Raw genomic sequence first — 16885 nt, 5'->3', positions numbered from 1 at the left:
TATAAGACGTTCTTCCAGTCTAATAATGCAGTGTTTATTATTATTTATATAAGACGTTCTTCCAGTCTAATAATGCAGTGTTTATTATTATTTATATAAGACGTTCTTCCAGTCTAATAATGCAGTGTTTATTATTATTTATATAAGACGTTCTTCCAGTCTAATAATGCAGTGTTTATTATTATTTATATAAGACGTTCTTCCAGTCTAATAATGCAGTGTTTATTATTATTTATATAAGACGTTCTTCCAGTCTAATAATGCAGTGTTTATTATTATTTATATAAGACGTTCTTCCAGTCTAATAATGCAGTGTTTATTATTATTTATATAAGACGTTCTTCCAGTCTAATAATGCAGTGTTTATTATTATTTATATAAGACGTTCTTCCAGTCTAATAATGCAGTGTTTATTATTATTTATATAAGACGTTCTTCCAGTCTAATAATGCAGTGTTTATTATTATTTATATAAGACGTTCTTCCAGTCTAATAATGCAGTGTTTATTATTATTTATATAAGACGTTCTTCCAGTCTAATAATGCAGTGTTTATTATTATTTATATAAGACGTTCTTCCAGTCTAATAATCAAAAAAATTTTAATCGCAATAAACTGACATTTACTTTGCAATTTCGTTTCACGGAACAACGTGGCGAACTTCATACAAAAAAACTGCCGTTCGGTCACGTAGGCACTAGGACTTCGCTCGGTCGCCGGCCGTAAGATCCGGCTCGAAGGACCATATGTCAACGCGATAGGATTGAGTTTTGCTCGATTCCACTGGAGAGTGTGATTTTTAATAAAAGACGCGTGCACTCTCTTTGAAACTTTAATTGCCACTGGGATGATGCAATAATGCAATGAAAAGTTGCACCATATATATACTACTCTTTTACAACATCATATTATATTTAGACAGCAGTGTTTATTATTCTAGGACTGTTACTATGCACTAATATTATTTTTAATATAGGATCGCTTTTATTTAGTTTTTTTTTTCATTTTTCATCGCGGCCGGGGCGGCAGCAGCGGCGGCAGGAAGGCGTCAGCCACGCGCGCCGCGCTCGGGCGCAGCGGTCAGCACGTCACGTCGAGCGGCGGCAGCGGCGGCAGGAAGGCGTCAGCCACGCGCGCCGCGCTCGGGCGCAGCGGTCAGCACGTCACGTCGAGCGGCGGCAGCGGCGGCAGGAAGGCGTCAGCCACGCGCGCCGCGCTCGGGCGCAGCGGTCAGCACGTCACGTCGAGCGGCGGCAGCGGCGGCAGGAAGGCGTCAGCCACGCGCGCCGCGCTCGGGCGCAGCGGTCAGCACGTCACGTCGAGCGGCGGCAGCGGCGGCAGGAAGGCGTCAGCCACGCGCGCCGCGCTCGGGCGCAGCGGTCAGCACGTCACGTCGAGCGGCGGCAGCGGCGGCAGGAAGGCGTCAGCCACGCGCGCCGCGCTCGGGCGCAGCGGTCAGCACGTCACGTCGAGCGGCGGCAGCGGCGGCAGGAAGGCGTCAGCCACGCGCGCCGCGCTCGGGCGCAGCGGTCAGCACGTCACGTCGAGCGGCGGCAGCGGCGGCAGGAAGGCGTCAGCCACGCGCGCCGCGCTCGGGCGCAGCGGTCAGCACGTCACGTCGAGCGGCGGCAGCGGCGGCAGGAAGGCGTCAGCCACGCGCGCCGCGCTCGGGCGCAGCGGTCAGCACGTCACGTCGAGCGGCGGCAGCGGCGGCAGGAAGGCGTCAGCCACGCGCGCCGCGCTCGGGCGCAGCGGTCAGCACGTCACGTCGAGCGGCGGCAGCGGCGGCAGGAAGGCGTCAGCCACGCGCGCCGCGCTCGGGCGCAGCGGTCAGCACGTCACGTCGAGCGGCGGCAGCGGCGGCAGGAAGGCGTCAGCCACGCGCGCCGCGCTCGGGCGCAGCGGTCAGCACGTCACGTCGAGCGGCGGCAGCGGCGGCAGGAAGGCGTCAGCCACGCGCGCCGCGCTCGGGCGCAGCGGTCAGCACGTCACGTCGAGCGGCGGCAGCGGCCGGGGCGGCAGCAGCGGCGGCAGGAAGGCGGCGCGCACGGCGGTCGGGCGCGCCGCCAGCGCGTCAGCCACGCGCGCCGCGCTCGGGCGCCGCTCGGGCTCGCGCTGCCAGCACGACAGCACCACTTCACGACTGCGACAATCGATAATTAAGTATAATCGGAACGGTTTACGTCACTTTACCGTTTAACGAACAATCCCTGATTACAATGACGTGAAAGTGTTTACGTTACGACGTACGTGTCGGAGCAGAGGTCGGGCGGCAGCGGCGCGTGGCCGCCCCCCGCCACGTAGCGCAGCACGGCGGCGGGCGCCCAGCTGCCGTAGGGGCGCGCGCCCAGCGTGGCCAGCTCCAGCAGCAGCACGCCCAGCGCCCACACGTCGCTGGCGGGCGAGAACACGCCGCGCGCCAGGCTCTCGGGCGCCATCCACAGCACGGGGAACAGGCCGCGCCGCGTCGTGGCGTACTCGGGCTCGGCCGCGCCCAGCGCGCGCGCCAGCCCGAAGTCGGCCAGCTTAAGCGCGCGCCGCTCGTCCACCAGGCAGTTGGCGGCGCGCACGTCGCGGTGCACCAGGCGCCGCGCCGCCAGGTAGCGCAGCGCGCCCGCCGCCTGGCGCGCCAGCCGCGTGAGCGCGCGCGGCGCCAGCTCGCGGCACGCGCCAGCCTCTGCGCGCGCGCGCCGCTCCGCCAGGTAGCGCTGCAGGTCCAGGTGGCACGCGTGTTCCAGCAGCAGCGTGGGCGGCCCGTCCGCTACGCACACACCCACCAGCCGCACCACGTGCGCGTGCGCCAGCGGCGCCAGCAGCACGGCCTCGCGCAGCAGCGCGCCCTCCTCAGCCGGTGCGGCGTCGGCGCGCGGCTCCTTGGCGGCCACGAGCAGCGTGGCGCCGCCGGGCCGCCGCAGCTCGGCGCAGTGCACGCGCCCGTAGCAGCCCGAGCCGATCTCGTGCAGCAGGCGGATGGCGCCGCGCTCCACGAGGAAGGCGCCCAGCGCCGCGGCCGCGCGCCGCCGCTGCTCCTCCAGGCAGCGCCGCCACGCGCCCTCGCGGCGGCGCCGGTGCGCCAGACGTGCGCGCCGCGCGGCCCACAGCGCCAGCGCGCCCAGCAGCAGGAAGGCCGCGCTCGCGAACAGCTGCGCGTCGAGGCAGCGCGGCGCGAAGGCGTCGCCGGCGCGCGCGGTGGCGCAGGCGGGCCGGTCGGGCGCGGGCGCCGGGCAGGCGGGCGCGCCCGCGGGCCACTCCTGCCTCACGGCGCCGCGGGCCACGCGCCACACGGCGACGGTGCGCCCGCGGCCCCCGGCCCACTGCTCGAGGTACACGGCGGGCTCCCGCAGCGCGAAGCCGTCGCTCTGCAGGTTCCCCGCGACTCCGGTGACGTTCAACTCGTCCAGATATCTCGTTAGATCTCTGTGATAGAATTGTATTATTCGTGTTATTATAAATACTTACTATAAATATAAGTACCTACTACTACTACTATCTACATATATCTACCCGATCGGGATAAGTAGGAACTAGTATTTATAATTTTTTTTGTGAAAACTTCACTGGCTTAATGAAATTTCTGGGTTAAGGTTAAAGCTTATGAGTAATAGGTATATTTAGCATTTTTTTTTGCTGTTTGTTTTCTAAATAAAAAATATGCGAATGTGTGTAGTGTGTCTGTCTGGCCGCTAATTTGTCACCGTCCATCATGCCCACAGTGTACGGGAGCGGCGTGTAGGCTCGACCGTACCGAAGGGAGATCGTGTTGTTCAGACTTCAGGAAGTACCTAGGTAACCAACCCTAGCGGCGTGTAGGCTCGACCGTACCGAAGGGAGATCGTGTTGTTCAGACTTCAGGAAGTACCTAGGTAACCAACCCTAGCGGCGTGTAGGCTCGACCGTACCGAAGGGAGATCGTGTTGTTCAGACTTCAGGAAGTACCTAGGTAACCAACCCTAGCGGCGTGTAGGCTCGACCGTACCGAAGGGAGATCGTGTTGTTCAGACTTCAGGAAGTACCTAGGTAACCAACCCTAGCGGCGTGTAGGCTCGACCGTACCGAAGGGAGATCGTGTTGTTCAGACTTCAGGAAGTACCTAGGTAACCAACCCTAGCGGCGTGTAGGCTCGACCGTACCGAAGGGAGATCGTCTTGTTCAGACTTCAGGAAGTACCTAGGTAACCAACCCTAGCGGCGTGTAGGCTCGACCGTACCGAAGGGAGATCGTGTTGTTCAGACTTCAGGAAGTACCTAGGTAACCAACCCTAGCGGCGTGTAGGCTCGACCGTACCGAAGGGAGATCGTGTTGTTCAGACTTCAGGAAGTACCTAGGTAACCAACCCTAGCGGCGTGTAGGCTCGACCGTACCGAAGGGAGATCGTGTTGTTCAGACTTCAGGAAGTACCTAGGTAACCAACCCTAGCGGCGTGTAGGCTCGACCGTACCGAAGGGAGATCGTCTTGTTCAGACTTCAGGAAGTACCTAGGTAACCAACCCTAGCGGCGTGTAGGCTCGACCGTACCGAAGGGAGATCGTCTTGTTCAGACTTCAGGAAGTACCTAGGTAACCAACCCTAGCGGCGTGTAGGCTCGACCGTACCGAAGGGAGATCGTCTTGTTCAGACTTCAGGAAGTACCTAGGTAACCAACCCTAGCGGCGTGTAGGCTCGACCGTACCGAAGGGAGATCGTCTTGTTCAGACTTCAGGAAGTACCTAGGTAACCAACCCTAGCGGCGTGTAGGCTCGACCGTACCGAAGGGAGATCGTCTTGTTCAGACTTCAGGAAGTACCTAGGTAACCAACCCTAGCGGCGTGTAGGCTCGACCGTACCGAAGGGAGATCGTGTTGTTCAGACTTCAGGAAGTACCTAGGTAACCAACCCTAGCGGCGTGTAGGCTCGACCGTACCGAAGGGAGATCGTGTTGTTCAGACTTCAGGAAGTACCTAGGTAACCAACCCTAGCGGCGTGTAGGCTCGACCGTACCGAAGGGAGATCGTGTTGTTCAGACTTCAGGAAGTACCTAGGTAACCAACCCTAGCGGCGTGTAGGCTCGACCGTACCGAAGGGAGATCGTCTTGTTCAGACTTCAGGAAGTACCTAGGTAACCAACCCTAGCGGCGTGTAGGCTCGACCGTACCGAAGGGAGATCGTCTTGTTCAGACTTCAGGAAGTACCTAAGTAACCAACCCTAGCGGCGTGTAGGCTCGACCGTACCGAAGGGAGATCGTCTTGTTCAGACTTCAGGAAGTACCTAGGTAACCAACCCTAGCGGCGTGTAGGCTCGACCGTACCGAAGGGAGATCGTCTTGTTCAGACTTCAGGAAGTACCTAGGTAACCAACCCTAGCGGCGTGTAGGCTCGACCGTACCGAAGGGAGATCGTCTTGTTCAGACTTCAGGAAGTACCTAAGTAACCAACCCTAGCGGCGTGTAGGCTCGAGCGTACCGAAGGGAGATCGTCTTGTTCAGACTTCAGGAAGTACCTAGGTAACCAACCCTAGCGGCGTGTAGGCTCGACCGTACCGAAGGGAGATCGTCTTGTTCAGACTTCAGGAAGTACCTAAGTAACCAACCCTAGCGGCGTGTAGGCTCGACCGTACCGAAGGGAGATCGTCTTGTTCAGACTTCAGGAAGTACCTGGGTAACCAACCCTAGCGGCGTGTAGGCTCGACCGTACCGAAGGGAGATCGTCTTGTTCAGACTTCAGGAAGTACCTAGGTAACCAACCCTAGCGGCGTGTAGGCTCGACCGTACCGAAGGGAGATCGTCTTGTTCAGACTTCAGGAAGTACCTAGGTAACCAACCCTAGCGGCGTGTAGGCTCGACCGTACCGAAGGGAGATCGTCTTGTTCAGACTTCAGGAAGTACCTAGGTAACCAACCCTAGCGGCGTGTAGGCTCGACCGTACCGAAGGGAGATCGTCTTGTTCAGACTTCAGGAAGTACCTAGGTAACCAACCCTAGCGGCGTGTAGGCTCGACCGTACCGAAGGGAGATCGTCTTGTTCAGACTTCAGGAAGTACCTAGGTAACCAACCCTAGCGGCGTGTAGGCTCGACCGTACCGAAGGGAGATCGTCTTGTTCAGACTTCAGGAAGTACCTAAGTAACCAACCCTAGCGGCGTGTAGGCTCGACCGTACCGAAGGGAGATCGTCTTGTTCAGACTTCAGGAAGTACCTTGTAAGGGTGATAAATTGGGCGGAATAGAAATATACCCGGATACGGAATAATCTACCACCTTACAAAGATTAGAGGAAAAAAAAAAATAATTTTAATTTACTTTACTTGATCTATCTACCTAGTAAAGAATAGAAGCTAGCCGTCGACTCCCTTGTAATGCATATGAGGTGTTATAAATGAAATTTGCTAGATGTTAGGCAAAATTGTTTTTAATGTAACTTTTACCGGGGTCGCTTAATACAGAATGATGGCTAATAATGCTTAGTTATTCTAGCTTAATGCCAAGACTTAATTTAGATACATTAGAATGACTTAGGTAGATAGTACATAAGATCTATGTTTTAAATTTAAGATGCCATTGGCATGGAATAGACAATGACACAGTAAAATTCATAAAATTGTTTCAAAATAAAAGCTCAGTAGTAAAGACAGGGTTCTTACTGTACACATACACTAAGAAGGTTCACTAAACTGTTGCAGGATACAAACATTTGCTTACTTGTAGGTGCGAAGACTGCAATGTAGCTGGACGGCATCGGCCAAGATCCAAAACTCAATTTATTTGACTCTTCACAACCGAAATGTTTCATTACAAAGATTTTCACCAAGTCTTATCCATAGAAATTAAGTTGCCAACGTGAATGTGCAAAAGAAATAAATACGAAAACGGAAAACTAAAACGTAAACTAAAACGTAAAACGTAAACGTAAACGTAAAACTAAAACGGAAAACTGAAGCTAAACGTAAAACGTAAACGTAAAACGTAAAACGTAAAACGTAAACCCTGTAACAAAGAAAAACAAGATTATAATTTGTGCTGTGTGAAAATTTCGACACGTGGAATTTTCCCGATCAAACACAACTCACCTATTGAACTCCTGGCCACCAATGGTTTTCAGAAGTCCACCCACAACCCATTATCCTCATTTATTTGGGAAGATAAAATAACTGGAACTGGAATGAAATCATGAGATTAGGATTTTCTCTAACCAAATCGCCATTTTGTCGAATCCACATTACTTGATTTTTCACTCACCATAATTGATGAAACATTGAAATACGTTAGGATGACTAAATTTTATACTATTGTATTTTCCCAGGCGAAGCCATGGGCGAAAAGAGTGAGATTTTCCTGGAACGAAAAAAATTCGTCTTCACATGTTGACTCCAGAGAAAATTCTAAATCTCACCAATCGGTGTTGCCAGACGCAACCCGAGTGTGGCCGCTCTCATTTAGTTTGATCATGAAGCCAATTCATTTTTGAATATTTGCGGAACCTAAGGATATATTATAAGAACCGTTTTGTTAATGACTTAACAATAAACAAATGATATTATGGTTTTATTTAATTATTTTTGTTTTATTTTTACGACAATTGACAACGAAGCAAACGCCATCTATTGTGGCTCGAATGAACTCTGAACATCGACCCACGCGTAGTTCTGCACCTTGATGCTAGGTGGCACCAACATACTTTGAACAAAATAGATTTTAATTAAAAGCGAAACGCTAATTAGTAGTTCAAAATTTACAACGTCACAATACTTCCCCTCCTACGAAAAGGTTCAACAGGTTGAACCACGCTGCCCTCAGCGTCATCCAACAACTACTAACAATTTGCCTGAAACAAACAAAAAAAAACACAGAAGTTACGCGTGAGCGCACATCTACTACTAACAAGGAAAATTGTCTAACAAAATAAATATACTGAAAACAGTGTAAGGTTTTATACATTATACTTAACTACACAACCCTAACTTCTAAAAAGAATATATACAAAAAAACTTCATGGTGTCTAAGACACTTGAGTGGAAACATCTTGGCATCATTCTTCAGCTGACTGATAGAATGCGTCTAGGCCTACGGTGGTTCACTCTTTTAAACTACCATCTTAATATTTGTTACTCAACAAATACGGAAAAACTGGTTGTGAACGGGTCCATCTGATATGGCAACCGTTCTCTATCCCATTCGGAAAAATAAAACCGAATCAAAATCGGAATATGAGAAAAAAAAACGAAATAACTCTCCTAGAAAATAGATCTCGGAACAGAATCGGAAAAATAACAGAAATGATCCATTATCTAGAAGGAAAACGAAAACAAAACACAAAACCCCCCCTTTTCGTTATCCCCAGAGTACGATATTTGCATTTTTACTTTCTCAACCGGTTGGTCTACCACAAGCATTCCAATCATCACATATTCATCCCTACATACATCCACTACATTCCTCCTCAACTGAACCATGGTAATGTAACTGTTAACTCAGAACATCACTACACTCATTCAAATTCCTAATTGAATATTGATAACTTAAATATTCAAACAGTTTAGACCAAACTAAGTAATGGCAAATATCTACTTCTTAATATCCTTAATATGCCAAGTGCCTATTGGGTGGTTGTCAGCTACTCTAACTAGTTCATAAACCAAAGGTGACAAAACCTTGACAACCCTGCACTTTTCATACTTAGGTGCCAGCTTAGCTGCGAAAAAATTTGTAGCGTCGCTTTGTGGATAGGTCTTTTTCCACACTATATCCCCAACAGAATAGCTTGCAGACCTACGCCTTAAGTTGTAATGCGTTGCATACTCTGCATGAGCCTGAAACAAATTTCTCCTAACCTGACCAAATATGTCCTCCAAAGATCCAAACTTTCCTGCGTATTCCTCCCTTGGAATTCCGGCCTCGTACTCCTTATCCGTGTCCTTATAGAAGGAACCATTTAAAACCGGTTCTCTAGCGTGGACAAGGAAGAACGGGGAGAATCCAGTGGATTCATTAACCGCACTGTTTATGGCGAACTGGACCTTGTACAGGTTTTCGTCCCAGGACCTGTGGTTATCTTTCACAAAAGCGGCTACAGCAGTCATAACAACCTTATTGTACCTCTCAACAAGGTTAACTTGCGGAGTGTACAGTGGTGTGTAGTGTAATTTCGGAATATTATAACGCTTAATGAGATTACGGAATTCAGATCCTGTAAATTGGGACCCATTGTCCACAATCACAGTCTCTGGAACACTATGGTTCAAAAATACAAAATTCTCTAGCGCTTTAACAACAGCGGCACCTGTGGCACGCCGTAACGGAAACAACATTGTATATTTCGAAAAACAACACGTCACCACAAAAAGAAATGTAAATCCTGATTTAGACCTAGGCAAAGGTCCGACTAAATCAGCCGAAATGACCTGAAAAGGTCTCTCGCAGACTTTAGGCTTCCCTAGCAGACCTGGAGTGGCTGATGTCGTGTGTTTATACGCAGAGCAAGTATCACAATTCTTAACGTACTCAACCACGTCCTTATACATACCACGCCAAAAATATCTGAGGGATAATCTGCGATGAGTTTTGAACACACCAAAATGACCTGCAGTTGCATCTGCATGGTTTTGTTGCATAATTCTAAGGATGTCGTTCTTGTGGACTACCTCTTTCCAGTCGAACTCACTGAGAAGCTGGTATTTACATTTACTGTAACGATATATTTTATCGTTAAAAATACAAAAATTCGGAAAATTTGCTGGATTGATTTTACAGCCATTAAATGTTTTGTCATACCAGTCATCTACCAAAACTTGTTGACTAGAGTTATCATCACGATCACCAACTACATCTACGTGTATGAGTCTCGACAAGGTATCTGGAACTACATTATCACAACCCTTCCTATGTTCGATAACAAAATTATACTGTGATAATCTACAACCCCATCTGGCGAGTCGTCCTGAGGGATTTTCTAAATTTAAGAACCACTTTAGGGATGCATGGTCTGTGATAATTGTGACTGGCTTGGAACCAAAATAAGCCTGAAATTTCTCCACTGCAAAAATCACAGCTAGAGCCTCGCGTTCCGTCGCGCTGTAATTCCTTTCGTTTTTATTTAGGCTCCTACTGACATACGCAATGGGATGATCGCAACCATCGGTTTCTTGCGTTAGCATACCGCCAACACCATATGCAGAAGCATCACAATGTATTTTGAATGGTTTTTCAAAATTCGGTACCGCAAGAACAGGTGCGGTTACCAACGCATTCTTCAATGTATTAAATGCTACCTCTGCCTGTTCGCTCCACTCATATTTAGGTGCGTTCTTTCCTTTACTCGTTAGTCTATTGAGTGGTGCAGCGATGGTTGAAAAATTCCTAATAAAGCGCCTGTACCAAGAACAAGTGCCTAGGAAAATCTTTACCTCCTGTGCAGTTTTTGGGGTCGGAAAGTTCAAAACTGCGGCAACTTTTCCAGGATCTGTGCGTAAACCAAATTCATCCACTATATACCCTAAATATTTCAAAGAGTTTCTAAAAAAATTACATTTATCAAAATTTATGGATAGTTGAGCCATTTTTAGTTTATCCAGAACTCTGTTTAATAAAATTAAATGGGTTTCAAAATCAGCAGAACAAATAACAATATCATCTATATAACAAAATACTATTCCATTTTCAATATCACTACAAAAATTTTGATTAAATAACTGGTCCATTAACCTCTGCTGTCGTGCTGGTGCACCGCATAGGCCAAACGGCATGACTTTAAATTTGAATAACCCTCTACCAGGAACTGTAAAACTGGTTTTTTCCTGAGAGTCGTTAGCTAACGGAATTTGCCAGAAACTTGAATTTAAATCAATCGATGATAAAAACCTTGCCTCTTTCAAGCTATCTAGAATTTGTGGAATGTACGGTATTGAGTATGAATCCCCCTTTGTCACTGAATTTAATTTCCTGCAATCTAGGCAAAATCTCCAGTCTCCATTTGCCTTTTTCACTAAAATTGCTGGGTTATTCCAAGGGCTTTCACTCGGAGTAACTACGTCCATTTCCAGCATCCTATCTAACTCTTTACTTAAGGCTTCCTTCTTTTCGGGAGAAAGTGGATATTGTTTTATTTTTATTGGCAAGGCATCACCGGTGTCAATAACATGTTCAATTAATTTTGTTCTACCCAATCCAATTTTCTCTGAAGAAATATCTAAAAATTTATTTACTACAGACTGGGCTAATTCTTTCTGTTGAGATGATAAGTTTTCAAAAGAAGTGATGGTATGAATTTGTTCATTATCAATCGCACAAATATTGTAAAATTGAGAAGGTGCCTTAATTAATTCTAAATTATCAAAAATGCCAGGGGCTAACTGAAATGTTTTCCAAAAGTCACAACCAAAAATAACATCCGCTATTATAGAGGGTACTACAAAAAATTTTATTATGTGAGTTACGGAATTATAAGTAATCGGAATAAACATATAACCCATGCAATCAAGTTTGTCTCCATTTGCCACTGAAAATGTGGTATCAATACTGCTATGCAGTTTATAACCGAATCTCAAAAAAACCTTGTGCGCCTGGTTACCCAAAATTGACGCGCAAGCACCGGAATCTAGTAAACCTGTAATCTCAAAACCGTCAACAAAAACCTTTAAATATGGCCTAAAGTCTCGTTTATCCACTGAATACAGAACTGTGTCAGGTAAAAGGGATGTTTTGTTGTTAATGACCAAGTTATTTACTTGTGTCTCTGCACAGTTCTTACTAATTAGTTTTTTGAATTTTTGTCCGGAGCGGGTTTACTAATCGCCTTTTTACTACAACTTGGACATGTCTTTACTGTAAAGTTCTGACGTCCACACGAAAAACATCTAATAAATTTCGGAACTGTCCTGCAAAATTTAAAGGAATGGTTACCCTTGCCGCACTTGTAACATAGTTGTTTATTTGTTTTCGTAAAATCAGTGCCTTTACTTGTATCAACCTTAGGTGCAGGTGTGACTGAAAGTGTGTTTATCTGTTTTGTCACTTGTTTGTAAGCAAACTCTGAACTTAAAGTTGCCTTACTGTTAGTAGGCTCAGAAAATAAGGCGGAACGCTGCCTCGCAGCCTCTAGTTTGCGACACTTTTCCTTCAACATTGCGACAGACTTAATGTCAACAAGAGCTAATTGTTCTGAGTAAAAAGGGCGAATATTATGTAATAAAATTTGTAACTTTTGTTCTTCGGAAAGTGGTGTTGACAACCTTGAAAACATGCAAAACATTACAGCGAAATAGATAGACACAGGTTCTTCAGAGCCTTGTGTTCTTGCTCGAATTTCACCTAGCAACCTGTAGTCATAATCTACTGCATCAAATTCCTCTAAAAATAAAGTTTTCAATTCTGACCAAGACGAAACTTGACATTTGTTGCCTCTGTACCATAACAATGCTCGGCCTGTAAAAAGATGAAATGCAGAAACAAATAATTTTCCATCTGAAACGCCATAAGATCTTTTATATTCCTCAACGCGTTCGATGAAACTGCGCGGATCACCCTGTCCGTTGAAATTTAACTTCCACTTGGCCACATTTTTATCACCAGTGCAGTCAACGGCGGTACTCTCGGAATCCAGTGATTCGTCGTGAGACGACTCATTGTCAGCATCTAATCTGGAAATCAAACTCTGCAACTTTGTATGTAATTCACTCTTCCTACTTATTAAGCTGAGTTCGGAACACTGTATTCTCAAAATTCTAAAGTACAAATGTGAAGCTAAAGCTTTAGACCTACAGAGGGCATGTCTATCTTTAGTGTCAGAACACTTTTTTAATAAATCTTCTAAGTCTTGAAGTTTTTTAGTAATAACCCCTAACTCACTTTCAGAAGAGAAATCTGTCTCTAAAATTGCTTCAGAAGGAATTTCCTGAATTAATTGTTTTAACTGTTTCTTTAAACCTAGCACTGTAGGTGCTGGAGTTTCGGAACGAATGGATACCTCATAACACAATTCGTCCTTCAAAAGTGAATGAAACTGGGCAAAAGTCTGTTCCATTGTGTTAAGTCAAAACACATTTAACAAAATATCGAGCTTGTGTAACTGTCTATGTTTAGCCTTATACAAATTGGTTAAACACAAACACAAAAGAAGTTATTTAAACTATTAAATATACACAAGCAAAATACACAACAAAAACAATATTCTTAAGTCTATCCTAACCTATTTTATCAATTATGTTCCTATTCCAAAATATTGTTAATAATACAAGCACATATTATTACTATAGTAAACAAAATATAACAAAATAAAACTTCCCAAAATTGAATAAATGATTGTAAGGTGCAGTATCACCTTTATGAGTACACAGTGTGTTACAACCTTTACAATTACAAAAGTAAACAGGCAACAAAGTTGCAATGAACTCTCACTAGCATATTATCTTTCAAAAAAAAACAAAGAGATTGTGCAATGGTTTGATGACTGTTACTTTACACTTTTAACACATAACCTAAAATACAACAAAATCTGTTTCTAAATGTCACTTTAAACTACCAGCATTCAATTAAACTTAACATGTTTTGTGTGTGAAGTAGCTTTTATCATAACCTTAACACAGCTCTAAACAAAATTTCAACAAAATAATGAAGTATCAAGTCACTGAAAAAAAATTGTTCATAACTTCATACTTGAACTTAATGTAATCTCTGAATATAGTTTATATATTTAGTTTCACAAGTTGTAACTCTTAGTATTTATAAATGTATGTGTGTAACTAGTTAACAGGACATAGCGTTTCAAAACTTTAATTATACTAAGTTACCGGAATTTTCAAACATAAGATGTACTTACTATTGAAAGCAATACCCAACAACAACTCAGTTAAGCAATGTTTATTACTAAACTGAAGGCAAACATTCACTTATACACCTCCAAGGTAAGTCGATAACATAATTAAACGGCATAAGCACCATTTATAATGTGTTAATTAAATAAGAAAAAACCACTGTTGGACTATACTCAGAAAATTACTTAAACTATCAAACAAAATTTCTAACTATTAGTTATTATTTAGTTAGTTAACCATAAAAAACAGCTTAGTGCTCTTTGCAATGTGTCACTACTTAGAAAATTGTACAATCAGCGGAGTACATTTCATAAAATTCACAAAATTTCTCAAAATATACAGAAATAACTATATAAAAAAACGTTCGGGCGCCATTTGTAAGGGTGATAAATTGGGCGGAATAGAAATATACCCGGATACGGAATAATCTACCACCTTACAAAGATTAGAGGAAAAAAAAAAATAATTTTAATTTACTTTACTTGATCTATCTACCTAGTAAAGAATAGAAGCTAGCCGTCGACTCCCTTGTAATGCATATGAGGTGTTATAAATGAAATTTGCTAGATGTTAGGCAAAATTGTTTTTAATGTAACTTTTACCGGGGTCGCTTAATACAGAATGATGGCTAATAATGCTTAGTTATTCTAGCTTAATGCCAAGACTTAATTTAGATACATTAGAATGACTTAGGTAGATAGTACATAAGATCTATGTTTTAAATTTAAGATGCCATTGGCATGGAATAGACAATGACACAGTAAAATTCATAAAATTGTTTCAAAATAAAAGCTCAGTAGTAAAGACAGGGTTCTTACTGTACACATACACTAAGAAGGTTCACTAAACTGTTGCAGGATACAAACATTTGCTTACTTGTAGGTGCGAAGACTGCAATGTAGCTGGACGGCATCGGCCAAGATCCAAAACTCAATTTATTTGACTCTTCACAACCGAAATGTTTCATTACAAAGATTTTCACCAAGTCTTATCCATAGAAATTAAGTTGCCAACGTGAATGTGCAAAAGAAATAAATACGAAAACGGAAAACTAAAACGTAAACTAAAACGTAAAACGTAAACGTAAACGTAAAACTAAAACGGAAAACTGAAGCTAAACGTAAAACGTAAACGTAAAACGTAAAACGTAAAACGTAAACCCTGTAACAAAGAAAAACAAGATTATAATTTGTGCTGTGTGAAAATTTCGACACGTGGAATTTTCCCGATCAAACACAACTCACCTATTGAACTCCTGGCCACCAATGGTTTTCAGAAGTCCACCCACAACCCATTATCCTCATTTATTTGGGAAGATAAAATAACTGGAACTGGAATGAAATCATGAGATTAGGATTTTCTCTAACCAAATCGCCATTTTGTCGAATCCACATTACTTGATTTTTCACTCACCATAATTGATGAAACATTGAAATACGTTAGGATGACTAAATTTTATACTATTGTATTTTCCCAGGCGAAGCCATGGGCGAAAAGAGTGAGATTTTCCTGGAACGAAAAAAATTCGTCTTCACATGTTGACTCCAGAGAAAATTCTAAATCTCACCAATCGGTGTTGCCAGACGCAACCCGAGTGTGGCCGCTCTCATTTAGTTTGATCATGAAGCCAATTCATTTTTGAATATTTGCGGAACCTAAGGATATATTATAAGAACCGTTTTGTTAATGACTTAACAATAAACAAATGATATTATGGTTTTATTTAATTATTTTTGTTTTATTTTTACGACAATTGACAACGAAGCAAACGCCATCTATTGTGGCTCGAATGAACTCTGAACATCGACCCACGCGTAGTTCTGCACCTTGATGCTAGGTGGCACCAACATACTTTGAACAAAATAGATTTTAATTAAAAGCGAAACGCTAATTAGTAGTTCAAAATTTACAACGTCACAACCTAGGTAACCAACCCTAGCGGCGTGTAGGCTCGACCGTACCGAAGGGAGATCGTCTTGTTCAGACTTCAGGAAGTACCTAGGTAACCAACCCTAGCGGCGTGTAGGCTCGACCGTACCGAAGGGAGATCGTCTTGTTCAGACTTCAGGAAGTACCTAAGTAACCAACCCTAGCGGCGTGTAGGCTCGACCGTACCGAAGGGACATCGTCTTGTTCAGACTTCAGGAAGTACCTAGGTAACCAACCCTAGCGGCGTGTAGGCTCGACCGTACCGAAGGGAGATCGTCTTGTTCAGACTTCAGGAAGTACCTAAGTAACCAACCCTAGCGGCGTGTAGGCTCGACCGTACCGAAGGGAGATCGTCTTGTTCAGACTTCAGGAAGTACCTAGGTAACCAACCCTAGCGGCGTGTAGGCTCGACCGTACCGAAGGGAGATCGTCTTGTTCAGACTTCAGGAAGTACCTAGGTAACCAACCCTAGCGGCGTGTAGGCTCGACCGTACCGAAGGGAGATCGTCTTGTTCAGACTTCAGGAAGTACCTAGGTAACCAACCCTAGCGGCGTGTAGGCTCGACCGTACCGAAGGGAGATCGTCTTGTTCAGACTTCAGGAAGTACCTAGGTAACCAACCCTAGCGGCGTGTAGGCTCGACCGTACCGAAGGGAGATCGTCTTGTTCAGACTTCAGGAAGTACCTAGGTAACCAACCCTAGCGGCGTGTAGGCTCGACCGTACCGAAGGGAGATCGTGTTGTTCAGACTTCAGGAAGTACCTAGGTAACCAACCCTAGCGGCGTGTAGGCTCGACCGTACCGAAGGGAGATCGTCTTGTTCAGACTTCAGGAAGTACCTAAGTAACCAACCCTAGCGGCGTGTAGGCTCGACCGTACCGAAGGGAGATCGTCTTGTTCAGACTTCAGGAAGTACCTAGGTAACCAACCCTAGCGGCGTGTAGGCTCGACCGTACCGAAGGGAGATCGTCTTGTTCAGACTTCAGGAAGTACCTAGGTAACCAACCCTAGCGGCGTGTAGGCTCGACCGTACCGAAGGGAGATCGTCTTGTTCAGACTTCAGGAAGTACCTAGGTAACCAACCCTACAATTTTTGATCAGAGATCACGATGAGAATCACGAAGTCGACGTATTTCAGGTATCAATAAATCTGAAACCTAGACATCTAGACAATCTGAC

At 45.1% G+C, this 16885-nt stretch overlaps 1 protein-coding gene across 1 annotated transcript in view; it reads right to left on the bottom strand.

The window, feature by feature from the left end:
• Positions 1–816: 816 nt before the first annotated feature.
• LOC117981832 (uncharacterized) overlaps positions 817–16885 on the bottom strand; it is a 29652-nt gene continuing 13583 nt past the window's right edge. Inside the window, exons 4-5 of the mRNA XM_069500462.1 lie at positions 2251–3417; positions 817–2143 (exon numbers count right to left, since the gene is read on the bottom strand). Of these exons, the coding sequence (XP_069356563.1) occupies positions 1981–2143; positions 2251–3417 (1330 nt within the window). The 3' untranslated portion in view covers positions 817–1980. The remainder of the gene's footprint in view (positions 2144–2250; positions 3418–16885) is intronic.

This window comes from Maniola hyperantus, chromosome 1 (genome assembly GCF_902806685.2).
Source record: "Maniola hyperantus chromosome 1, iAphHyp1.2, whole genome shotgun sequence".
Lineage (NCBI taxonomy): Eukaryota > Metazoa > Arthropoda > Insecta > Lepidoptera > Nymphalidae > Maniola > Maniola hyperantus.
The sequence above is the reverse complement of the archived record's forward strand: the minus strand, read 5'-3'. Positions and strand labels throughout refer to the sequence as shown.